The sequence below is a fragment of the Theropithecus gelada genome, chromosome 20 (genome assembly GCF_003255815.1).
Source record: "Theropithecus gelada isolate Dixy chromosome 20, Tgel_1.0, whole genome shotgun sequence".
Lineage (NCBI taxonomy): Eukaryota > Metazoa > Chordata > Mammalia > Primates > Cercopithecidae > Theropithecus > Theropithecus gelada.
Window position 1 is genome coordinate 56481003 of NC_037688.1, and position 26881 is coordinate 56507883.

Consider the following 26881-nt stretch of genomic DNA (forward strand, 5'->3'; position numbering starts at 1 on the left):
TCAGTGGCCACCCTTTTCTGGACACCTGGTTCCAGAATTGCTTGGGACTCCGGAGAATATCTTGAACGGAAGCCTTGACTAGGGAATCCTACGCCCCACAGCCAGACCGGCCGCAGCAATCTGCTAAGAGCGGGAGAATATGGTTTCCAAGTGGCCACTCTGTCCTGATGACAGCCTCCTTGCTGACCATGGTTCCTGGAGTCACAGAGGTGTGAGTTTGAATCCAGACTATGTCACTACCTAGGTGTGTAGAGCAGTTGCTTAATCCCTCAGAAGCTGAGTTTTCTTGTCTGCAAAATGGGTGATGCATTGCTACCTTGCAGGGCTGTTAGGAAGATTTGGGGATACAATCCACATGAATTTTTGTGTCTGAGTTCGGATTATCTAGAGGCACAGTGTAAGATGAGTATTTGGGTGCAAAGTCATTGGTGAAGGAAATGCTCCCTGGGGAGACTGGTAAGGGAACTGAAGCTGCAGGACAGGGAAGGGAGAAAGGAAAGCAAGGGATGGTGTCAGTCCAGTCTGACCCCACGGGGGCTTTGCAGTGTGGGTCACAGCTCAGCGTTGTCCTAGCCAGAGCCACAGGACAGGACCCTGCTGGTCAGTCATGTGTTGATGGCACCTAAGAGGGAAATGTAAGTTCCCAGTCATTTTCTGAACAAAGATAGAAAAACTTGGCTCTGGTTGCCCAAAGACAATCCTCTAAAGACAGAAACTCTAAAAAGAGAGCCTAGGAGACTGGGCGGGACATCAACATCCTTCTTTTTGACTTGGTGCATAATAAAGACCTTATAACTATCAGCCCTTATTGTGACAATTATAACAAGAACAATCATTATGGTTATTAATTTCCTTGGCTGGAGTGGGCTGAAACTCGCAGACGGATACTCCCGAGCCCAGTAAGAAGATAAGGAAATAAATCTAGCAATCTAGCTGGAAAAGCACAACTCGGCCAGGCACACTTGGGAGGCCTTGGGAGGCCGAGGCGGGAGGATCTCTTGAGGCTGAGAGTTCGAGACCAGCCTGGGCAACATAGTGAGACCCTGTCTCTACAAAAATAAATAAATAAGTTGGGCATGGTGGCACTTATCTTTAGTCACAACTACTATGGAGGCTGAGGCAGGAAGATGGCCTGAACCCAGGAACCCAGGAGTTAGTGGCTGTAGTGAGCTATGATCATGCCACTGCACTCCAGCCTGGACAAAGGGCAAGATCCTATCTCAAAAAAAAATCTGTATATCTATATCTATATCTATATCTATATCTATATCTATATCTATATCTATCTATCTGTCTAAGCACAACCCAGCCAGGTGCAACTCAGGCCTGTAATCCCAGCACTTTGGAAGGCCAAGGCGGGTGGATCATTTGAGGTCAGGAGTTCGAGACAAGCCTGACCAACATGGTGAAACCCAATCTCTACCAAAAATACAAAAATTAGCTGGGCACGGTGGTCGGGAGGCTGACGCAGGAGAATTACTTGAACCTGGGAGGTGGAGGTTGCAGTGAGCCGAGGTAGTGTCACTGCACTCCAGCCTGGGTGACAGAGTGACAGTCTGTCATAAATAAATACATAAATAAATAAGTAAATAAAGCACCCACAACCTTGCCAGGCATCGGGGTACCCGTGCCTGTTTCCCCATGGTTAAGTTACTTCCGGAGCATCCCCACCTCCAAGCTCTGGCCCATCTCCCATCACTTCTGAAAGAGCAGAGCTGGGCCCTGCTGTGAGGGGAGGTGCGGGGGCAGCGTCCTGGCCCCGGGCCCACGTGGGCAGGGTTGACCGCACCCCCTGTGGTGTGGGGGCTGCGCGGGGGAGGCAGCTGAGTCAGTGAGCAGTGCCATGATGAGCAGCAGTCCTTGCCAGAACCAGCAGGGGCTGGAAACCCAGCGAGAGGAGCATCAGCAGCTCCGAGGTAAAGACTGTTGGGTTGGGGATGAAATCTCCTGGGTGTCAGCCACCCTCCTGCAGGCTTAGTGCTCCCTGAATTTCCTGCTTTGCTCCCTGCTGCCTGGTGGGCCTTGGGCCAGCGAAGGGCTCGGAGGCTGTGAGTGTGCGGTGCCAGGGGGTGTTTTAACAGCATCCAGGCTGCCAAGAGCACATTATTCTCTTACAAAAATCCAAGGAATTGCCCAGGAGATGTGATATTTTGGTAGGGGGGAAAAATAAAAGAAAAGAAAAAAAGGGAAGAAGAAGAAAAGTTCTCTGAGACTCTAAAAGCGCTGTTGTGCTAGGAGTGATAGTGGGTGTTTCAGCATCTGGGTCCTTCGTCAGGGAGCAGGTAGGGACTCAGAATTTACTGTTTATCTGTTTTATTTGATAAATAGTATTTCTTGGATGTCCCTGGGACATTCCAGGTGGAAGGAACAACTTGTGCAAAGGCAGAGAGCTAGAAAAGGACATGTTCGACAGCTTCGGAGAACAGAAAAGCTGAAGATAAGGACTCCTGGTTGTGATGGAAATTCTCCTCAAACTGGCATGGGCAAAGACAAAGAATTAATTGGTTCATGTGATTGAAAGAACAGAGGACTGGCAGCTTCAGGAATGGCTGGATCCAGGGGGCTCAAACAATGTCATCAGGACGCACTCTTCCTCCAGCTCTTGGCTCTCCTCCCTTGGCACTGGGTTCACTCTCAGGAAGGCTCTTGCCGTCTGGTGATTCAGTCATTTCCAGCTTTACATCCTTCTAGCCTCAAACCTGGTAGAAATAAAAGGCTTCTAGGGCTGGGCGTGGTGGTGCATGCCTGCAGTCCCACCACTTTGGGAGGCCGAGGGAGGATGTTTCCTTGAGCTTAGGAGTTTGAGACCAGCTGGCACAACATGGTGAAACCCCATCTCTACAAAAATATAAAAATAAGCTGGGCATGGTGGTGCATGTCTGTAGTCCCAGCTACTCAGGAGGCTAAGGTGGGATGATCGCTTGAGCCCAGGAGGTGGAGGTTCCAGTGAGCTATGATCACACCACTGTGTTGCAGCCTGGGTGACAGAGTGCGACCCAGTCTCAGAAAGAAAAAGAAAGAAAGAGAGAGAGAAAGAGAGAAAGAGAGAAAGAGAGAAAGAGAGAAAGAGAAAGAAAGAGAAAGGAGGGGAGGAAAGAAGGAAGGAAGGAAGGAAGCAAGGAAGCAAGGAAGGAAGGAAGGAAGGAAGGAAGGAAGGAAGGAAGGAAAGAAGGAAAGAAGGAAAGAAGGAAGGGCGAATTTCTCTTTCCCAGTAGTTCCTGCAAAAGTCCTGAGGCTGAGTCTCATTCAGTAGACCTGGGTGATGGGTCCATGTCTGACTGCCCATGCCTGGTCTGTAGTTCTTTCTCTAAAGTGTGGGTCTTGGGGTACCACATGACTAGTGTGACCTGGAAGGCAAGCCATGGGGATGTTCCTAGTTCCATCTTCTATTCGCTACTTTTTCTTTCAGAAATCATATGTGCCCTCACAATTTCATTTCTCCCTGTTGACTCTATCTCTAGCCTTGACCTCGACAAGAGCCCCAGGCTGTATTTCCATTCGCCATTGGATATATCCCCATTATGTTCTTCTAAAAAAAACTGTAATAGTACAAATGACTTGAGCTCTTACTATGTGCTAATCATAAGCTCCTTACATTGCTGTGCAACTGAATGCTCATATCACCACAACACTGCAAGACAGGTGTTATTACCCCCATTTTATTTTTTTATTTTTCGAGACAGAGTCTCACTCTGTCACCTTGGCTGGAGTGCAGTGGTGCTATCTTGGCTCACTGCAACCTCCGCCTCCCAGGTTCAAGCGATTCTCCTGCCTCAGGCTCCCAAGCAGCTGGTATTACAGGTGCATGCCACCATGCCCAGCTAATTTTTGTATTTTTAGTAGAGATAGGGCTTTACCATGTTGACCAGGTTAGTCTTGAACTCCTGACTTCAAGTGATCCATCTGCTTCAGCCTGCCAAAGTGCTGGGATTATAGGCATGAGCCACCACGCCTGTCCATTACCCCCATTTTACAGATGAAGGAACTGAGGCATACAGAAGTTCACTTCTGAACCAATGACTGGAGTTGGAGGGACACGGCACTCTGACTGGCTAGATCTGAGTCATGTGTCCCAGCATGGAGCCCAGATGTGGGTCAGCTGCAAAGGAACTATGTAGACAGAGAAGAAAGAGGCTCTCCCGGTAAAAAGCATGCAGGAATCATTATAACATGGGTAGGAAAAACAGCAGATGCCCCCTAAACCAGATGGCTAATGATGGTAATCCAATTTGGACCAATTTGTAGGAAAAGGGAGCTGTGCTATCTCAGGGAATACAAAGAAAGTTTGAACTACCAAACTACTGGAAGAACAGGAGTGCAGGTGGCCTTCAGGAACAGCTGGAACCAGGTGCTCACGTGGTCAGAATGCTCAGACTCCCATCCGAACTGCTCTTTCCTGGTCTACTTCACTGGATCTAAGCACAGATTCCTAGAAGAAGACTTTGATTGGTCAATTATAAGTCAGATTATCATACTGGACCAATTAGCTATGCCAGGAGGGCAGGACCCCACCAGAACAGGGCTAACTGGGAGAACCACGTGGGAGTAGCAATAGTGGGTTCTAGAAAAAATGTGGGGTAGGATGCAGGGCAGATAAAAGTGTAGGTGTCCCTTGAGGGCAAGCCTGCTGTGTGTGTGAGGTGGCATACTTAGAGCTGCGGGTGGCCAGGTGTGGTGGCTCGTAATCCCAGTTCTTAGGGAAGCTAGGCAGGCAAATAGCTTGAGCCCAGAAGTTTGAGAACAGCCTGGGAAATATGGCAAGACCGCATCTCTACAAAAAATAAAAAAATTAGCTGGGTGTGGTGGCACACTCCCATATTTCCATCTACTTGGGAGGCTGAGGTGGTAGGATGGCTTGAGCCCAGGAGTTTGAGGCTGCAGTGAACCGTGATCGCACCACTGCACTTCAGCCTGGGTGACAGAGTGACACCCTTTCTCAAAAAAACCCCCACAAAAACAAACAAACAAACAAGAACAAAACAAAATGTATAGTTGGAAGTAACACAGAACCTCACACTAACTGGCCTAACAATACAGCAGTGTATCTCATGAAGCCCAGAACAGGGCAGCTCCCAGGGCTGGTGGTTGGTCTGATGAAGCCATCATTCCATCACTCTTATCTGCATCTACAGTGTCAGCTTCACCCTAAACTGGTGGCTTCACAGCCGCAAGCTGGCTCTCAGAGGTGATCATCTAACCCATGAGAAAGAAAGGGAGCCCCTGGTCCAGCCACAGGATAAAAGTTCTTCCCCAGTAATGGGCATCCAGAGAATGCTGACTTAAGCTTGGGTCCCTCAGCCGGCCACTGCAGACCAGGATGGGATGGCCAAGACAGTTTTCCGTCATCAATCAGGACATCCCCCAGAACCAGGGTCTATTCTAAAATGACTTGCTACCCTCCGCTCGTGTGGGAGGAATAGGCACAGGGTGAGCCATCTTGGGTTGCCCCTCGTCTCACGGCCTCTCTGCCTCTGTTGGACAGGGGTCCTGTGGCTGTCTGTGGTCTCCGAGGTGCTGTACATTCTGCTACTGGTGGTTGGCTTCAGCCTCATGTGTCTCGAGCTCTTCCACTCCAGCAATGTCATCGACGGGCTCAAGCTCAATGCCTTCGCGGCTGTCTTCACGGTGCTCTCAGGTAAGGCATGGCCGGTCCCGTGGCCTCTCAGAGCAGCGGCGAGAAAGGGTGCTGCCCTTGGAGTAAGCCCTGGTTGTACCAACCGGGAGGCATTGGACAAGTCACTTCTCTTTGTGAGCCTGAGTTTTAGCATTTGTAAAAAACGGCCAATGCATATTGACTGAGTATCTAGCACGTGCCAGGCGCCGGACCAGGTACTAAGGTTATAGTAATGAACAAAAGTAGGCAGTCCCAGACCTCAAGGAGCATAACACGTGTGGGAGGGAGAGGCAGATGAACTTGAGATGTCTTCAGAGATCAGTGCCACCTGGTCTGTGATGGATTGGATTTGCAGTGTCAGGGAGGGAGGTGGTTGTACAGAATAGGCTGACTGTGCCGCCTTTCCCTGGGATATAAAAGAGAAGCCGCTTTGGGGTGGACGGCACATCACTCCTCTTCCTGAGCTCATCTGGCTTTGAGAACTCCATGTGGAGAGGCTGCGTTGGAAGTCGAATGGTCAAACACATCCAGAAACTCAAGGGCAAGGGTGTGCTGGGCAGGGATTGTGGGGAAAGGCCACAGAGCCAGGGATTTTGAGGGTTTCAGGAAGAATGGGACCGTCAACTGCTTCATAGGACTCAGGAAGATGGAGACAGATGATTCCAAGCAAACACTTAGATTTGGTGGGCAGGTGCCCAGGGTCGCTGCAGCGGATCCAGGTCATCAGGGGTTAAGCTGGGATTACGCAGGAAGGGAATAAAGGAAGCCTATAAACTAGAACGTCAGGAGGCCTGGCAGACAGAGCAGTGGCTTGGCTGTGTGAGACATTTGTTCCTAAAAAGCTGAGTGTAAATTGAATTTCTATAAATTTAATCCTATTCTTCATGCATTGGAAGAACTCTCTATTTAATGAAACCGAAATGATGAGCCTCTTGGTAAGGGAAGTAATCTCTCCTAATTGAGGTATGTACATTTGACGGAGGGATCTTGCGAAGAATAGAGCTGCATTCAAGAAATCAGAGCACACGCCATAGATCAAAATGTGCCAATCTGTCATCCCCAGGCTGTGGGAAATCCAATCATCATAGTAAAGAAAAGAGGAAAAATAGAACAGTTGTCACCACACACAGACAACGTGGGATTCGGCCTCCAAGCACACCATCCCCGTGCACCCCATCCTCAGCAGTCCAAGGATGGAGAGCTTGTTTATTCTTTTTTCCCCTCCATCTTTTATTTATTTACTCAACCAACATTCACTAAAGGCCTAACTGGGCACTGTGCTTGTTTGGGGGAGTTTAAGGAAAAAGACTTAGTCCTTGCCCTCATAAAGCCTTTCTCTCTCTCTCTCTATCTCTCTCTTTTTTTTTTTTGAAATAGGGTCTTGCTTTGTTGCCTAGGCTGGAGAGCAGTGGTGCAATCATGGCTCACTGCAGCCTTAACCTTCAGGGCTCAAGCAATACTTCCATCTTAGCCTCCTGAGTAACTGAGATTATAGGCAACTCCCATCCCCCCCACCACGCTCAGCTAATTTAAAAAAATTTTTTTTCTGGTAGAGATAGGGTCTTGCTATGTTGCCCAGGCTAGTCTCCAACTCCCAGGCTCAAGTAATCCTCCTGCTTCAGCCTCTCAAAGCACTGGGATTACAGGCATAAGCAACCACGGTTGGCCAAGTTTGCGATCTTGTGGAGAGACGTATTCATCAGATGATTCTAGCATGGCATGTTGACTTCTATGGACTGGGTGTGTTAACAGCCCTGTGGGAGGGGCACCCACATTTGCCCAGGGAGTGGGGATGAGTGGGGTTGGCATGGGGAAGGCAACATTTGAGTGAGACTTGGAAAATAAGTAAGAGTCTGCTTGTTGGACAACTTGAGGAGGGCATTCCAAGTGGAGCGGACAGCGTAAGCAAAGGCCTGATGATGCAGCATATTCTGGGAACTTCACATAGCTCAGAATGGTGGGAAGACTGGGAGTAGGGAGAGGAGGAATGTTGAGAGATGAAGCTGGAGAGGTTTGTGAGGGTGTCAGTGCTTTATAGAGGTCTTTGGATTTTACCATATAGGCAATAAGGAGCCACTGAAGAGTGTGGAGCAAGGGGCAACATGGTCAAGTTTGCATTTGGGGATTGTATTAGTCCATTTCACACTGCTAATAAAGACATACCCGAGAGTGGGTAATTTATAGAGAAGTTTAATGGACTCACAGATCCACATGGCTGGGGAGGCCTCACAATCATGGTTGAAGGCAAATGAGGAGCAAAGTCATGTCTTACATGGCGGCAGGCAAGAGAGTGTGTGCAGGGGAACTGCCCTTCGTAAAACCATCAGCTCTCGTGAGACTCACTATCAGGAGAACAGCATGAGAAAGACCTGCCCCCATGATTCCATTACCTCCCACTGGGTCCCTCCCATGACACATGGGAATTATGGGAACTACAGTTCAAGATGAGATTTGGGTGGGGACACAGCCAAACCGTATCAGGGATGATCTCTCTGGGTTCAGGGTGGAGCAAGAACGGAGGTAACGAGGCCAGCCAGGAGGCGGCGGGAGTCATATTGATACAAAGCAACAAGGTCCAAGTGGAAAATGGGTGAGGACAGGGACAAGTCCACCGTGCAGGAGGTAAAGTCAGTGGAGCTTGGGGACTGGTTAGGAGAGGCGAGTGGGAGTGGGTGGTTAGGGGAAAATAGAGTCAAGGTCAAGGGTTTCTAGCTTGGAGTGCACAGAATTCAGGAGGTCCATGAACCCACTTGGGGGAAATAACATCTTTATTTTTCTAACATAAAATTAACTGTAATTTAGCACTTCCTCCAAAAAACCAGTAGTGGGAATGAGACCCATGACATAGTCACTAATAGTAATCCACACTTTTCATGAAATCTCACCACAGCTGCAGCTATCTCCAAATGCACTCCTTCAAAAGTATGTTACTTGGCCGGGTACAGTGGCTCATGCCTGTAATCCTAGCACTTTGGAAGGTCGAGGAGGGCAGATTACGAGGTCAGGAGTTCAAGACCAGCCTGACTAACATGGCGAAACCCAGTTTCTACTAAAAGCACAAAAATTAGCTGGGCATGGTGGTGCGCACCTATAACCCCAGCTACTCAGGAGGCTGAGGCAGGAGAATCGCTTGAACCCAGGAGATGGAGGTTGCAGTGAGCCGAGATCGTGCCACTGCACTCCAGCCTGGGGGACAGCGCAAGACTCTGTCTTAAAAAAAAATAAAATAAAATAAATTATGATACTTATTAGCGCTTCCACCAAATCTCATTTCATATGTTAACAAAGTGGCACATAAATTCCTATAAAGGTTTGTTTGAATATATTGCTAACTGTATTTCAATGTAACTGATTTCTTCTATACTGTGTATTTCATTTTATCTAGTGGAAAACATTATTCTGAGAAGGGGTCAGATGGTCAGAGGGCCCCTGACCTGGGAGATCCCTTGGCTGTCCTTTGGCTTGGGATGGGGTGAACAGTGGTCTCGCCAAGATGGGGAAGAAGAGGAAGGGGCTGGAGGGGAGATGATCAGTCTGTTTCAGACAGTTTGGGCGTGATGTCTCGGGGGGCAGGCAGCCGGCCCCCTCTCCTTCATCAGTGGGTTCATCTCTCCTTTTCTTCCCCTGCACCAAACATCAAAAAATCCCCTCCATTTTTCCAAGCATGCAGCTCTTCCCCCAACCTGCTCACTCCAGCCACACAACAAAAGTTTGTCTGTATCCACAGGCAGCCACCACCAGTTCTTGCAAGCAGGCTCCTTATGGGGCAGGAGGTGGGGGACTCTTTCCTTTACCTCCAAGGGCTTCTCGAAGTTTCTACCCCTCAAGAAAACAAATAAACCAAGCCAGGTTTCCTCCTAGTGGGGAGACCCACTGCGAAAGCAAATAAGATTGTCGCCATAATTCCAGGCAGATAAACAATCCAGGCTCAGGGAGGTTAATTGACTTGCCCAAGGTCATGCAGCTGGTCATTGCGGAGCTGGGATTAAACCCAGCTCCAGTTGGCTTCAAAGCCCTGTGCTCTTTTCACGGACTTGCACTGCAGGAGTGACCAGGCGGGAGGACGGAGATTTTAAGTCTTCAGAAAACAGTAACTGAGAAGTATGTAGCAGCCAGATGATGGAATAAGACTGAGGTAGCAAGTGGTGGAGAGAAAGGATTTTGTATTCATGCCTGGGAGAAGATAAACAGGAGAGACACAATATGAGGAGATAAACTTTGAGGCTGCTGCTGAGAGCTGGGCGTCTGGCCAGGAAGACACGGGAGGCTGGTCTTAAGGGAGCCCCTTGGAAACAGGGCAAGGGGTGGTGAGGGGCTTGGAGGAGGTAGAGAAGGCTTCTGCTCTGCTCCTGTGGGAAGGAAAGTGTGGCTTTCTGTCTAGGAAGAGCTGGCAGGCAGGGCTGGGCAGAGGCCAGCAGCCAGGTCCATGGGGAGAGGCTGGGGTCTGAAGTCTGCCGAACCAGCTCAGCCCAAGGCCAATGCCTTCTGGGGTGGTGGAGAAAGCGGAGCCTGGGGCAGCCCTTCCTCTAACCAATTACAGTCAGCCCTCTGCAGCCGTGGGTTCTGCATCTGTGGATTCCACCAGCCCCAGAGGGAAACCATTTGGAGGGAAAAGAGCAATTAAAAAATAACAATACAACACTAAAAATAATACAAATTTAACAACAATACAATATAACAACTATTTACATATAATTTACATTGTATTAGATTTTACAAGTAATCTAGAGATGATTTAAAGTATACAGGGGGATGCATGTAGGTTATATGCAAATATTAAGCCATTTTTTAAAAGTTGAAAAATTTATTATTATTTTTAAAGACGGAGTCTTGCTCTGTCACCCAGGCTGGAGTGCAGTGGCACAATCACAGCTCACTGCAGCCTCAACCTCCTGGGCTCAAGTGATCCTCCCACCCCAGCTTCCTGACTAGCTGGGACTACAGGTGTGTGGCACCATGCCCAGCTAATTTTTTTAATTTTTAAATTTTTTCTGAAGATGGGGTCTTGCTATGTTGGCCCAAGCTGGCCTTCAACGCCTGTCCTCAAGCAATCCTCCCTCCTCATCCTCCCAAAGTGCTGAGATTACAGGTGTGGGCCCCAAATTATGTCAGGGACTTGAGCATCCTTGGATTTTAGTATCCATGGGGAGTCCTAGAACCAGTCCCCTGTGGATACTGAAGGACAAGTGAATTATAATTCATTCATTCATCATGATTAATCACAATAGCCAGTACTGACCGAGATGTAGTAAAGACTCTCTCCTTTGACCCAGTTTGAATCAGGCCCCTCTGAGTCCTCCTTCTGACTAGACCCCAATCTTGGACTCTGTCCTTGGTCCACTCAGTCCCGTTTTAGCAAGAATCCTGCTGCATCTGTTTATCAGAAACCTCCCACCCTTGATGTCTGATCAAATTCCTCCTCCCTCATCCCTGATTGTGTTATCACCCTGGCATGCCTTCAGCAAAAACCCTGTTGAGTCAGTTTAGCCAGAAGACCCTTACCCACAGTGATTTTCATCTGTGAACCCCACCCTGCTCCTTGGCTATGAATCTCCATTTGTCCTTGTATTCAGAGTTGAGCCCGATCTCTCCCTATTACTGCAAACCCCCGTGGCGGTGGTCCCTCTTGAATAAGTCCTCCTTACCATTTTTACCTAAAGTGTTTGGATAAGTTTTTCTTTAATGAGCTGGGTGTGATGGCTCATGCCTGTAACTCCAGCACTTTGGGAGCCTGAAGGCGGAAGATCACTTGAGGTCAGGAGTTTGAGATGAGCCTGGGCAACATGGTGAGACCCTGTCTCTATGAAAAAAAAAAAAAAAAATAGCTGGGCATATTGGTGTGAACCTGTAGTCCAGTCCCGGCTTGATATGGTTTAGCTCTGTGTCCCCACCCCAATCTCACTTTGAATTGTAATAATCTCCTCATGTTAAGGGTGGGACCAGATGGAGGTAACTGAGTCATGGGGGAAGTTTCCCCCATGCTGTTCTTACAATAGTGAGTGAGTTCTCAAGAGATCTGATGATTTCATAAGGGCTTCCTCCTTTGCTCAGAACTCATTCTCTTTCCTGCTGACATGTGAATAAGGGCATGTTTGCTTCCCCTTCCACCATGATTATAAGTTTCCTGAGGCCTCCCAAGGCATACAAAACTGTGAGTCAATTACATCCCTTTTTTTTGTAAATTACCCAGTCTTGGGTATGTCTTTATTAGCTGTGTGAAAACAGGCTAATACACAGCTATTCAGGATGCCGAGACAGGAGGATCCTTGAGCCCAGAAAGTTAAGGCTGCAGTGAGCTAGGATCACGCCACTGCACTCCAGCCTGGACAACAGAACAAGACTGTCTCTCAAAAAACATTTTTTTTTCTTTAACAGTTGCTACTATGTGCTGGCCATGGGGTAAGCCTGCCACATGTGTTAATCTCTTTACTCCTCCTAGAGAGAGAGACTAACATTATATTCATTCTTCAGATCAGAAAACTGACTTGCCTGCAGCCACATAGCTAGTAACACGTTGAACCCTAGAGTCTGCCATGGTGAAGTGCTCTGAGCAGGGCTTTGCACCCAGGACTTCAGGTTGTTATCGTTATTATTCCTAGCTGCCTTTGAATAAACTGAGGGGCAGAACTGGCCCCAGGGACCAGCACTCTCAAAATGAGGCTGGGGCATTTGATCAGATATCAAGGGTGGGCAATTTTCGAGGCTGGGGTCCAGGGGCTGGGGTTTGGATGCTTCAGTGAAGGGAGAAAAAGGGTCAAGGCTGTCTCCCTACTCAGTGTTGCTGGCAGCAGAGGTTTACATAGGAAGGTGCCTCCCTCCAGGGCTGAAGGACAGGGTAGGGGAGGGGTAGGGGAATGGGAAGTTGGGAATGGTGACTTCTGATCTCTTGGTCACCTTCTCTAGCCAGCACAGGGCTTGGAGCCCACGATACTTCTAGGGACCCATAAAATGTTTAATTTTGACTTCTTTTAAAACCAGAAGAAAAAAAGAATATAATAATAATGAAGATATAAAAACGAATCTAGACAGGGTCATATTTGTCTTTATACCATTACTGTCATAAAAGGTAAATCTTAATACATCTTTTATGGAGGAACAGGTCTATGATGGCAAAAGTGCCCAGGGCCCATAAAAGTCATAATGTGGCCCTGAACTGGCCACGGCCTTTCTTGTGCTCTCCCAGCAGAGCAAGACTAATTCGAAACCAGGGATGGCTCCGGCTGCCCGTGTCCCCACTCCTCCCAGTCTTGTGACTTCGGTCGAGAGGTGTGGGGGAAGACAGGGCTCTGCCACCCTCTTGTTCCCCAGTGGCCGGGGGTTTAGATCCAGAAAGGGCTGTGAGAGCGGGCTGGGCAAATTTCTGTTCCTCCCCCAGCTCCTCCGAAAAATGAGGCTGATCTACTTAGGAAAAAAGAGAAAGTCATTTGGAAAATTCCTGCACAGTCTGGCTAACTGTGGGCTTTCAGGAAAAACAGCACTGGCACAAAGAGAAACCTGTCCATCTCCAGGAAATAATCAGCCTCGTGGAGAAATCATCAAGACTCTATTTTGTTACCTAAAGAAAAAATGAAATTTCACAATAAAATCCAGATTACCAAAGACAAGGTAACTCTTTGAAATCCGAGTTTCAGGTGCCATCTTAAGAGTGTGGACCGAGTTGAAGAGCATACTCCTCTATGGCCTGCGCGGTGGGTGCCACCAGTGTGTTTTGGACAGGAGTTTGGGGACCTGGAGGCCTGGGGGCCGAGGGGCAAAGCATGCCAACCCCACTCCACTGCCCATACCCACATCCTCAGAAACTAGGTTGTAAGCAGGAAGAGTGCAACTCCCCTGGGCCTGGTACCAGTGCCAGGAGCCAGGCAGCATGTGGCTTCTCAGGAAAGCAAATTTGCAGAGCCATTTGCCTTACAATCTCATCTGTGCTGCCTTTTAGGAGTGCATGTGAGCCATGAGTTCACTGAGCTTGCCTTTTTCCATCGGCTGCCAGGAAGCTCAGATCTAAGTTCTGTGTTCAATCATGACACCTTTCCCCAAGCAAGGCTTCCTTCCTGTTCCACTTCTCCTTAATTCCTTGGCATTTTCTTGGAGTTTACTCTTATTGTGGCGACTTTCGGTTTTATGCTTCTTTCTGTAAATGGCCACAGATTATCTTAGGACAAGTTTCCTGGGACCCTAATTCCACTAGTCACCTCTCCACCTTAACCTGTGCTGAAAGAATCCCCTATCCATAGCCCCTTCTGTTCAGTTTCCTTGGCCTGGCAGACTCAGTTTCTTGCTCATAGCCTAGAGGGCAAGTATTTTTGTGTTTAAAAATGCAGAGGGCCTAAGTCAGAAGATGAATATTTACATATGATTAAAGATCGTTTTATTTGCAAGTGAAAACCTGATCAAATTAGCTGGAGGAAAAAAAAGGGGATCGTGCTGGAAATCTGTTGGTTTAGTAATTGAAAAGTGGAGGGACTGGGCTTCAGCCACAGCTACAACCAGGTGATCATGTAATCAGGAATCTATATCTCTAAACTCTGCCTTCTTCTGTGTTAGTATCATTCTCAGTCAGGCCCTGTCCATGCAGAGAGGATGGCTACAAGTAGCCCAGGCTCATTTAAAATTCTAGAGGTAGAGAGAGCTCCTTTCCAATAGTGTCTGCTTGGAGTTTTGTCCAAAGAGGACTATAATTGGACCAATCAGGTTCATAGACTTATTTCTAAACAAATTACCATGCCAGAGGATGAATTACTCTGATTAGCCAGGTTTGGTGCATAGGTCTGTTGGCATGCTCATGATGTGGGCTCAGTCATAGGCCAAGCAGGATTATCAGGCAACAGTAGGCAAGTGGTTGCCAAAATGAACTGCTTGATACATGACCAAGTGTGTTGTCAAACTGGGTGATTATCAGAGTGTCCACAGTGGAGCTGAACAATCCAGTGCCCCAGGAATGGCAGAGGTCTTATTTTGAGTTTCTCCAAAGCAGACCCTAAGATGAAGATTCAGGTGCAAGCAGTTTCTTTAGGAGGTGATCTTAGCAAGTATGGTGGGAGAGTGGAGAAGGATTCCAGGAAGGGAGGAAAGACATTAAAGGGAGTATTGATGAGAAGGTAACCACTGTGGGCCACTGGGGCTCAGTCCCTCATGGAGGCTGAGTAGAACACATCCCCAAACTGCTCACTCAAGGGGTGAGAAAGCAGTGATATTTACTCACCAGTTTCCATTCACCATTAGTTTAGGGTCACTTCTGAAACATTAACTCCCCATAATCTCCAGCCTTCTCCACCGAAGAAAGCAAGTCTTTGAGGAAAGAAGTCACCAGCATGCATGGGAACTGCCTAACCAAAGCCACAGGGGACGCCTGGCATGGGCCAAGGAGATATGGATGGAAGCAAGACAATGTCTGCCACAGAAAGTCAAGTCAAGACAAGGGAGGGATTCTGACACCAGCTGGTCTATAGTGATGCAGTTCTGATGCCATCTTCCCAGAGGCAACATTGCACTCCACAGGTTTAATGCATGGTCCTCAGCAAGACTGCTCCCACTTCAGATGCCAGCTGCAAGTTCAGGGGTCCCCAGGCCATTATCACTTCTGACCAACTGGCTACAAATACAAGGCTTCGATAATTCACTAGAATGATTCATGGAATTCAGAAGACACTCTACTTAAGGTGACAGCTGTATTATAAAGAATACAGATCAAGACCAGACAAAGGAAGAAACACATAGGGCAAGGTCGATGAGGGTCTCAATGCAGAGCTCCCGTGCTGTCTCTTTGTGGAATCAGAACACATCACCCTCCAACACATCATGTGTTCACCATCCAGGAAGCTTGTCTGTTAGCTGGGCATGGTGGCACACACCTACTTGGGAGGCTGAGGTAGGAGGATTGTTTGAGCCTGGGAGGTTGAGGAGACTGCAGTGAGCCATGATTGCACCACTGCAATCCAGCCTTGGTGATAAAGTCCCTGTCCAAAAAAAAAAAAAAAAAAAAAAAAAAAAGGCTGTCCTGTGCTTCAGTGTCCAGAGTTTTTATTGGGATTTTATGACATAGGCACGATTGATGGAATCATTGGCCATGTAGATGTGTAGATGATCTCAATCTCCAGTCCCCTCTCCTCCTTGAGGTCAGGCTGGCTCAAAGCCCCAGCCCTCTAATTGCAAGGCTGATCTTTTTAGTGACCCCTCTGCAGCCCCCATTTTGAGTCATCTCATCTCACTAGCATCAAATCTGATGTGATTCAAGGGCCTCATGAATAACAAAGACAATTCTATTACAAACTTCCAAGAATTTAGAGTGTCTCTCCCAGGAAGCAGGAACAAGGGCTAGTCAAATTCTTTATTATACAACAAGGGTCCTGGGTGGGGAGACAGGAGCACATATCTGCAGCTGAGCTGTCACTGCTCCCCTCTCCCAGCTATGTTTGGTTTGGGGCAACTAGAGCCATTGATACAATGAGGGAGAGGCCTGGGAAGTCTTCCCTGTATGGGGACTAATGCCTTAAGCATCTGCAATAGGGCTGGGCCTGCTTAACTTGGCCCTCTATGGGGAGTCCCTGTATGTTTTAGATGCTACAGATTTCACCCCTCTGTTGCCATCCATTTGACCCCTCCTTTACCCGAGGTAGTGGACCAAACTGAGTCTCTCCAAACTCAGTCCTTTAAAGCTAAGGTGGCCAGTGCTGTTCTTCCCTGAGCCCAGGTGTGCAAGCAACACTTCAGCTATTTCATTTCTGGATAGGACCTTAATTTTAATTCTAAGCCCCCATCCCCCTGGGCTGGTAGAAGATTTATCTTCAGAATTTTTCGATGTTTTCTCCCTACCGCCTTTGCCTGGGGCTGTGCCACCATTTTTAGCTCTTATTGCAACATCTGGCAAAGAGGGGGTGGGGTTTGATCTTTGTTGTTATCATCTTCATCATACAGGTCACAGTGCCCAGTCTGAAACCCTTGGGTCTAAAGGTGTTCCAGAATTCAGAATGTTTTAGATTTTGGAAGGTAATGTAAGACATAGACTATCCATTCCCTCACACCCCACCAGCAGCTGGGGCAGAACCCTATAATCAAATCCATTCATATTTCTGCTGTAAAACACATACGCAGGCTGGGGGTGATAAATAAAGATAGTAAATAGCTTCACATCCATCCGGGTCAGACTTATGTTCCGAAGAAGTTTAGGCCAAGTCAAGTATTGTGACCAGATGAGTTGCGAAAAAACATTGGATTTTAGAACTTCTGGGAATTTGAAATCACAAACAAGAATCTTAACACCAATAGCTCACATTTATTGAGCACCTACTGTGTGCTGAGACATGACCTCTGTCCAGCGCTATTGTTCCTGGAACGGGGTCCCTTGTGCAGACCCCAAGGGAGGGTTCTTGGATCTCATGCAAGAAAGAATTCAGGATGAGTCCATAAAGTTAAAACAACTTTATTAGGAAAGTAAAGGGATAAAGAATGGCTACTCCACAGGCAGAGCAGCGGCATGGGCTGCTCAATTAAGGATACTTAACATCATTTCCTGATTATATGCCAACCAAGGGGTGGATGATTCATGAGTTTTCTGGGAAAGGGGTGGGCAATTCCCGGAACTGAGGGCTCCTCCCTCTTTTAGACCATACATGGTAACTTCCTGATGTTGCCATGGCATCTGTAACCTGTCATGGTGCTGGTGGGAGTGCCTCTTAGCATGCTAATGCATTACCATTAGCATATAATGAGCAGTGAGGACAACCAGAGGTCGCTTTTGTCGCCATCTTGGTTTTCGTGGGTTTTGGCTGGCTTCTTTACTGCAGCCTGTTTTATCAGCAAGGTCTTTATGACCTGTATCTTCTGCTGACCTCCTATCTCATCCTGTGACTTAGACTGCCTAACCTCCTGGGCATGCAGTCCAGGAGGTCTCAGCCTCATTTTACCCAGCCCCTCGTTAAGATGGAGTCACTCTGGTTCAAATGCCTCTGACACTACAATAGTAGGTGCTCTTATTGTGCCCGTTTTATAGTTGAGAATACTGAGGCACAGGCTTAGTAAGTAGTGATTTTGGCTTCAGGGCTCATGTGCTTTGCTGTTAGACTGGTCCATGTAGGCTACTGCTGGTCATCCATGTCCATATGGCCCCTTCTGGTCCCCAGGGGCTCTTTGCTGCTAGGGCTGGACATGAGATGGGAGAATGAGGCTGGTAACTTCAGTAAGCATGGTCTCCTCACTCCAGACTGGGAGTCTCACATCTAAAGCCCAGAGCGACCATGGAAGTGATTTAAATGAGTACAGCTGCCCAGATATAATACATCAGGGAATACGGCAGCAGAGGTGAACTTGAGAGCTCATATGCATGGCATTCGAGGAAGGCCAAAATCTGTTTTCTTAACTCCTGATTTTTAATTCAAAAAATTTTAGACAGCTTTATTGAGGTATCATTTACATATCATGCTTAAAGCATATAATTCAATGATTTTTAGTAACCATCAGCATAGCTTAATTTTAAAATATTTTCATCACCCCAAAAAGAAACCCCATGCCACTAGCAGTCACTCCTCATTTTCCACCAATCTTCCCAGCCCTGGGCAACCACTGCTTTATTTTCTATTCCATCAATGTGCCTATTCTAGACATTTTCTATAAATGGATTTATAGAAGATAGGATCTTTTACGACTGGCTTCTTTCATTTACTTCACACGCTTTCAAGGTTCATCTGTGTTGTAGCTCATATCAGTACTTTGTTAGTTTTATGGCTAAATAATATTCCATTGTATGGATTGACCACATTTTCTTTTCTTTGTTTTCTTTTTCAGACAAGGTCTACTTCTGTCACCCAGGCTGGAGCACACTGGCACAATCATGGCTCACTGTAGCTTTAGCCTTCCTGGGCGCAGGTGATCCTCCCACCTCAGCCTCCTGAGTAACTGGGACCACAGGTGCCACCACACCTGGCTAATGTTTGTATTTTTTGTAGAGACGGGGTTTCATCATGTTGCTTGGGCTGGTCTTGAACTCCTGGGCTCACGCTATCTGCCTGCCTCAGCCTCCTAAAGTGCTTGGATTACAGGCATGAGCCACTGTGCCCGGCTCCAAATTAATTTCTTTATTTGTCTGTGCCCAATTCTCCGTTCTGCTGTTGGGGGCTGGCCTGTGCATTGTGGGGTGTCCAGCAGCATCCTTGGCCTCCATCTGCTACAAGTCAGTAGCACCCCCTCCCCAAGTCACGACAACTTGGAGTTTTCATGGGGGAATGTTCAGGGACGGTGACTCTGGGACTGGCTGGAGACGGAATCAGCAAGACTGCTGGGTTGGGGTTGGGAAAGGGGAAAGTGAGGTCAGGTCACGGCTGGACTCGGATGCCAGGCTAGGAAGTGTGGGGGTGCAATGACAAACCACCGACGGCTTTAAGTGAAGGAGTGACAAGGTCAGGGTGAGTCTCACAAAGACTTGCTGGGATACAGGAAGGGCTGGTAGGGTTGGTACAGACTGGGGAGCCTGGCTAGGAGGTGACTGCAGGTGTCTGGCCACAAGGAGATGGTGGCAGAGGGAACGCAGGACTGTGGATGGGCACTAGGGAAGCAGAACTGGTAGGACTTGATGATCCACAAACTGGAGGGCAAGGGTGGGCGTCATGGAGGATGCAGATGCCAGGCTGCGACCATGATGGGGAAACAGGGAGTCATCCCATGAGGGCAAGAACATTGAAGGAGGACAGCGGTGCATTCTGGGCATGTGAGGTTTGAGGCAGGACCTCCTATAGGAAATACTCCATCATCACATCTCAGTCTCTGCAGGCTAGGAAGGCGGGGCAAGGAAGAGAGGAGAGTGGAGGGCCCCTAATAAGGTAAGAGATGGAGCAGGAGATGGAAGGCAGAGGAAGATGATGAATGGGCCCTGGGACGGAGGGAGACACACACTTAAGGAGAGAGAGAAAAGAACAGAGAGAGAGATGGATGGCAACAGAGAGAGAAAGAGAGAGAGAGATGGATGGAGACAGAGATGGAGGGAGACAGAGAGAGAAAGAGAGAGAGAGGGATGGAGCGAGACAGAGGGAGAAAGAGACAGATGGAGGGAGACAGAGAAGAAGAGAAAGAGATGGAGGGAGACAGAGAGAGATGGAGGGAGACAGAGAGAGAGATGGAGACAGAGACAGAGAGATGGAGAGAGAAATGGAGGGAGACAGAGAGAGATGGAGAGACAGATGGAGGGAGAGAGGAGAGAGAGATAGAAGGAGACAGAGACAGAGCGGAGAGAGAAATGGAGGGAGACAGAGTCAGAGAAGGAGAGAGAGATGGAGGGAAACAGGGAGAAGGAGAGAGAGATGGAGGAAGACAAAGAGAAGAGGAGAGAGAGATGGAGGGAGACAGAGAGAGAGGAGAGAGAGATATGGAGACAGAAAGAGAGGAGAGAGAGATGGAGACAGAGACAGAGAGAAGGAGAGGGAGTGAGGGAGACAGAGAGAGAGAGGAGAGAGATGAAGGGAGACAGAGAGAGAGGAGACAGAGACGGATGGAAACAGAGACAGAGAGAGAAGGAGAGAAAGAGATGGAGGGAGACAAAGAGAGAGAAGCAGAGAGAGATGAAGGGGGGAAGAAGGAAGTGAGAGACAAAGGAGGAACAAGAGAGACCGGGAGCAAACAGCAACAAATGGGCTCACATTTACTGAGCACCTGCTGTATACCAGCCCATCATCAAAGTGTTAATCCTGTGAGAGGGAAGGCCACTGACTCTCCTCAAAACCCCTCTGCAATCCTCAGAGCCTTGAAGGTCCTCCTTCTTCTGTTCTCTCCACCTCCATAGCTTGCACTCACCTGTAGCCTTTTTCTTACCTGTCCAAGGAAGGTCCTAGAAGATCAGAGGAGAGCTGAGCCCATCCTCAGTGAGGAGCCCCATCAAGGCAGGAGACCCCCAGCTCTGGGAGGATGGGAGGCCCCGAGCCCTGCTCCCACCTGCTGGCTGCCACACTCACATCTTCTTTCCTCCTTCCTCCCCTCCTCCCCCTGCCTCTTAGTGAACATGTGCTGGTCTTCCAAGCCCATCTCCAAGCTCACCTCCTCTTGGAAGCCTTTCCCCAATCCAGGGAACACAGACCTTTTATCTCCTTCAGGCCCTTCTCAGAGGCTGAAACTCAGATGCTTTGAGTGGCCTGGGAGGGAATGTGGATGAGTGAGCAAGTTGCGGATATCGCAGGAGCTATGGTAGAGGGCAGCAGACGGGCAGACGACAGCACCGCTGAGGGCTTGGCAGCCGCAGGCCCTCATGAAACGGCCCAGCTCCGGCCCAGCTCCAGCTGAGGGTTGTCGAGGAGAAATGTGGACCCAGTGTTGCCAGAGTTTCTGATTTTTTACAAGAGAAGCCAAAACTCCCATATTTTAATGGAAATCCTCCAAGTTTTTAAAATGTTGGCCCCAAAATACCATCATTTTTTTTTTTTTTTTTTTTTTTTTACAGCTCTTGCCAACATCTGCAGGTTCGATTCAGCCCGTGGGCTGCCAGTTTTAGATGGTAGCTGGACCTATTTCTATTTTAGCATTTGTAATAATTGATTTCACGTCACTGTTTATGTCACTCTCCTCATTAGACTTGGAGGAATGGCCTTGCCATATTTACGGCCATATCCCCTGTGGCTGGCCCCACGCTTTGCATACAGAGGATGCTTAATACATGTTAGTCAAATGAATGAGTTGGAGTGTTAGAAGCATATCAGTGGCCTGCAGAAGGGTCTGAAGATTCTAGAAGGGGATCATGACCTGTCGGCTGGGGAGGGAACAGTCAGTGAGTCTTCTGGAGGTGGGACAGACGGGGCAGGCCGCTGTCATTTTCCCCTGCCCGGCTGGTCATTCATGATTTAATTCCGCCACATCCTTTGCATGTGGCTAGAAGCCTGGGCTGGGGGAGTCTGCAGGCCATCGAGCCTTTCATACAAATGAGCCTGGCCCCAGGCACAGGGCCAAGTAGAAATTGGGCTTTGGGGAGGTGGGAAAAGGTAAGAATTTTAATAAGTTCAATAAAAATTGGAAGTAAAACCTACGCTGGAGGAACGGCTGGTTCCTGCCAGTTTTAAGGGACTTAGTGGAGTGGGTGCAGCAAGGGATGCTGGGAATTTCTGGGCCTGGTCTCGGGAGAAACGCAAGGAGGTTGGGACAGGACTACGAGGCCCAGGCTCGGACTCAGCCGGAAGGCTGGCCTCTGAGGGGCGAGGCCAAGATGTGGCCGGCCTCAGGGGGCGTGGCCTCAGAGGAAGCTGAATGGATGGGCGGGGCCGCCGGAGATCCTGAGGGTGGGTGCGCTGCAGGTACCCTCCTCCTGTTGGCCGGTAGAGGGCAGCACAGGCATAAGATCCAGTCCCCCAGGGAGTGGGTTGGGTGGGGAACCCAGCAGGGAAACTGAGGCCAAAACCCTGTGGAGGGGAAAGGCTGAGCTCCTGGAGTCTCTGACACAGTAAGCAAGGGCTCAGTGGGGAGAGCCTAACTCCAGTCTGTCCAGCGGCCAGGCTCTGAGGACCACCTGCCACAGCTCAAGGGGCAGCGCTCACTGATCTGCTTGCACCTGAGCCATAGAGGTGGGAGCCAGGCCCACCCTCTGCCTCCCAGTGGTTCCCACCTCTTTGTCAATGTGCCAGGCCCTTTACTCAGGTGTCTCATCCCCATTTTGGAGATGAGGAGAAGGAGGCCCAGAGAGGTTAACTAACATGCCTGAGGTCACACAGCATGAGTGGGAGAGCTGGGCCGAGAGCCATGCAGTGCCTGCCTGCATAATCACTGCGTCACCTGCTGTGCTCTGAACTGAACTTGTGTATTGATCTGGGTGGGCTTCTATTCCTGCCCCTCCTCCTAGAGCATGAGCCTTAGGGCAGGACTTGGCTTATCTGAGTGATCCTTGTATCCCTAGTACCACAGACACCAAGTTGGCCTCTGTAAATACTTGTTGAAGGAATGAGTGTTACAGAAACTGTGGCAGGAGAGGATTGGAAGACACATTTGAATCTTTCTGCCCCTTCAAATAGGCACTCTCTCCTCTGCCCCTGTGCCAGGGTGGGCCACTGGTGGAGAATGCAGGGGGGTTGGCGTGAGCTGCATTCATCAGCCTGAACCCTCTAATAAATGCTCCATTGTAGGTCTAGAAAAGTGAAAGTGAGGGCCGGGTTCGGTGGTTCATGCTTGTAATACCAGCACTTTGGGAGGCCAAGGCGGGAGGATCACCTGAAGTCAGGAGTTCGACACCAGCCTGGCCAACATGGTGAAACCCTGATTCTACTAAAAATACATAAATTATCCTGGCGTGGTGGCACAAGTCTGTAGTCCCAGCTACTTGGAAGGCTGAGGCAGGAAAATGACTTGAACCTGGTGGGGCGGAGGTTGAAGTGATCCAAGATCGCACCACTGCACTCCAGCCTAGGTGACTGAGCTAGACTCCGTCTCGAAAAAATAAAAAAAGAAAACCAAAAATGAGAGCCTGCATGTGGGTAGGGGTGGAGGGCAGATTGCTCAGGAGTGGATCCTGGCCTCAACACCAGGTGTGTGGCTTTGGCCAAATTCTCCCTTTTCCTTGAGCCTCAGTTCTTTACCCCTTCTCCAAAGTGGGATAATAGACCACTGTGGGATTGTGGAGATTGAAGAAGTGAGCACATATAAAGTGCCTAGGACAGTGCTTGGTACATGGTTGGCTCTGGGGATGATGACTGTAACAGAATTGGTAATATCGTGGCAGCTCTGAGACTTTCATGGTTTTTAAGTATGTAATGATTTGGTATTACAGTGACACGGTAGGTAGTTCATTTAATGGGAGAGGGGGTGTGGACAAGGTCAGTTACAGAAAGGGAAGGATGCATCTGTATGTGAGAGGACAGAGAGAGAGAGGCAGAGAGATATACAGGACATGCAGAGATATACAGAGAGGCAGAGAGATACACAGAGAAAAACAGAGGTGGAAATCGAAAGAGACACAGGAAGGCAGAACTAGACAGAGCGACACCCAGAGAGAAACAGAAACTAAGAGTGTATTTGGCCCAGTGCGGTGGCTCACACCTGTAATCCCAGTACTTTGGGAGGCCGAGGTGGGAGGATCAGTTGAGCTCAGGAGTTTGAGACCAGCCTGGGCAACATAGTGAGACCCCATCTCTAAAAACATAAAATAAAAAATTAGCCGGGCATAGTGGTGTGCACCTGTGGTCATAGCTGCTCAAGAGGCTGAGACAGGAGTATCACTTGGGAAGTTTGAGGCTGCAGTGAGCCGTGGTTGCACCACTGCACTCCGGCCTGGGTGACAGAACAAGATTCTGTCTCAAAAAGAGAAAAGAAAAGAACAAAAAGAACAAAAGTGCATTTACTGCCAGTGATTAGGGCACAAACACTATATATATATATATATATATATACACACACACACACACACACATACACACACACACATACACACAGAGAGAGAGAGAGAAAGAGGCGTCCCTGTCCTGTGGTTGACATTTATCCAGTGCGGCCACTTCCACCTCCACTCTCTACCAGGTGGCAGTTGTTTGAATCCCCCAGGGGCTGAGAAGGCCTGTAGGGCTCCCAGCTGGGATTGGATCTCAGGTGATGCTGGGGCAGGGGACACTCCCCAAGGTGACCAGGAGAGTATCAAGCCAAAGGAACCTGGGGGTGATTCTTAGTCAATCCAGGAAAACACACTCCAAGGTCCAGGTCAGGAGTTGGGCGACAGAGGGCCAGAAGCCTGGTAGACCTAGAGCACAGTGGGACTGAGGTTGGAGGAAGTAAGGGATGTCCCAGGAGATGGCTGGATTGGAGCCCAGTGTGGCCAGGAACCCAGAGTGTGGGGGTGAGTTGGACTGGCTCACAGGGGAATGCTCGGGGCTGGTGCCATCTTGGTCTCAGACACCAGACATCACAGCTGATCCCAAAGGGGACCTCACAGAACAAACCTGTCTCCCAAACCAAACCCTGAGCCTTGTGGCAGGGACCGTATTCTGTTCATCTCTGTGTTTCTGGAGCCTAGTAGGACTCAGTGGGAGCCTCTGTGAATGTTTTCAGATGAAGGCATTGCTGGGGAGAGTTGTGGTGTTGGAGGTGGCCCCCACACATGGGCTGGGCTCCTTCCTGCAGGTCAGAATGCAGCCAGCAGGGAGGGCCCTGGACCCGGACAGCAGGGTTTCATCCTCAGCTTTGTAGGCTGATGTCCTGAGCTTTCCTGAGAGTTCACACGAGGGCTTTGCAATCCCCACTTTGCTGCATCAAAGCCTGTTGGGTCTCATGTCTGGATTCTGGCTGTCTCACGTCCAAGGAGTGGAAACTTGTTCAATCTGAGGCAAGACCTTGTTTTTCTAAAGGTCATTCTGTAATTTCATCTCTCAATATTTCTCTTGGTGGCACCAGGTGGGCACAGGGGAGAGCAGCCACCTTTGAGAAGATTAAGTCCAGTTGATGACTTTAGTTTCTGGAGATTTTACTGAGAACTGCAGGGATGTGGCTTTCTTAGGAGAGAGGCAGTGAAGGGCTGTGTTGAGCCCAGTCTCTGACTGTCTCCATGTCATCTCCATGTCATAGTGTTCGTAGTGGATTTCTATGCTTTTTGCCTTGATAGCATCCTCTTTTCCTTCTTCATCTTAGAACACAATGATTTTCCTTTGGAAACCATCTCTTTTCCACTGTCATGCCATGTTTACTGCACCACATCTCACTGCAGAGGTGGCCCCACAGCCTGGCCAATCAAAGCATTCCATCTCCTTGCCCACAATGATTGGTTCAGGGATGAGCATGTGATACAAATCAAGGCAAAGAGATTCAGTTCTAGGATGTTTGTAGCAACTGCTGGAACACCAGAAATGCTCTTTTTAATGATGAGAAGATGTAAGCTGAGAGCTGATGGATTCAACATATGGAGGGAATGTGCCAGAGAATGAGGCCAACAGACAGTGGTGCTTGAGAGAGGAAGCATGTGACCTCATCATATGAACACCTGGATCATGCTCTGTATAATGCCAAATGATCCATACACCTTTCCATTACATGAATTAATTTATTTCCTCCATTTAAAAACCCAGTGTGAACTATATAGTCACCACTTGTGACTATGAGTCCTATCACAGCTGGGATAGGCTTAGCCACAAAGTACTGTGGGTCTTCAATGAGGGTAGGTAGGAGGAGCAGAGCCAGGGCCACAGGAACTCCTTGGGCTGTTGGATCTCTTTCTCCTGTTCCAATATAAGGAGCTTGGGCTCTCTTTTGGCTGTCATCTCTAAATATGACAGTTCCCTGAGCTGAGTCAGGCCTTTGGGCCTGGGAACCCCTGTTGCCAAGCCCAACTGTACCTCTGGGATATCAGTGGCACATTTAGTAAGTGCTGGAGTTGGCAGAAATAAATTCAAATTACAATAAATGTAACTGGGTTAAATTCATCAGTTAAAAATTAGAACTCTTGGGTTGTAGAAATAAAAACAGCAAGATCCAACTGTACCAGAAGCACATTTGAAAATACATAGAAAGGTGAAAGAGAGAAGAATGAGAAAAGATATACCTGAAAAAAATGAACCAAATAATCAGAGAACAGTTCTCAAAACTGTTCTCTGATTCAATTGAAGTTTTTTTCTTGTAAAAATACATAGAAAGGTGGAAGAGAGAAGAATGGGAAAAGATATACCTGAAGAAAAGGAACCAAATAAAGCTGGGTTAATGGTTTTGTTCTCTGATTCAATAGAATTTTTTTCTTGTAAAAATAGAACACTTCACAAATTTGCATGTCAACCTTCCATAAGGGTCATGCTGATCTTCCCTGTATCATCCCAATTTTAATGTATATGCTGTTGAAATGAGCACTGAGTATAATTTAAGACCAAAAATTATAAGGGAGCAAATAAGGAAATTATAGGTGGGTAAAAAGAATAACAAAACAAGAAAAAAATATATCCGTCATAAGCAAGTATTTTCCTAACAACAAAAACTTTATAACAAGCAATAACTGGCAGAACCTCAGGAAGAAACAGATAAATCAGCAATGATAGAGACTTTTTAACATACACACACATCTCAGAAACTAATGGAGAAACAGACAAAAAAGGTGAGCTGAGCTACTGAACAATACAATGAATAAGTCTGAATTATTAACTATATATAGAACTCTATATCTTCTCACCAAACACTAGGGAATATATGTTTATTTCAAGCACACACATATAGAACATAAAATATGTTGGAGTCAGGAATTGGACTCAGCTTGCTCTGTTTCCAAAGCTCTATATTATTCTGCATCATGTGTGTGTCTGCATGTATGGGGAATGTAGGTGTTGGTAAAGAGAAACTGGCTGCAGCCAG

General features: G+C 48.2%; 1 protein-coding gene and 1 non-coding gene across 3 annotated transcripts in view; one reads left to right on the forward strand and one right to left on the reverse strand.

Annotated features, from left to right (window-relative positions):
• The first annotated feature begins 1824 nt into the window (after positions 1–1824).
• The window catches only part of GSG1L (GSG1 like), a 95932-nt gene continuing 70875 nt past the window's right edge, over positions 1825–26881 (forward strand). Inside the window, exons 1-2 of one of the 2 annotated variants that reach the window (XM_025370927.1) lie at positions 1825–1916; positions 5483–5635. In XM_025370927.1, coding sequence (XP_025226712.1) covers positions 1844–1916; positions 5483–5635 — 226 coding nt within the window. In that variant the 5' untranslated portion in view covers positions 1825–1843. Of the gene's footprint in view, positions 1917–5482; positions 5636–26881 lie in introns of those variants that run through there. The other variant, XM_025370928.1, reaches the window with a different exon arrangement.
• Positions 26280–26386, reverse strand: LOC112614934. The gene has a single exon (XR_003117229.1). It is a non-coding gene; the product is annotated as a U6 spliceosomal RNA (small nuclear RNA).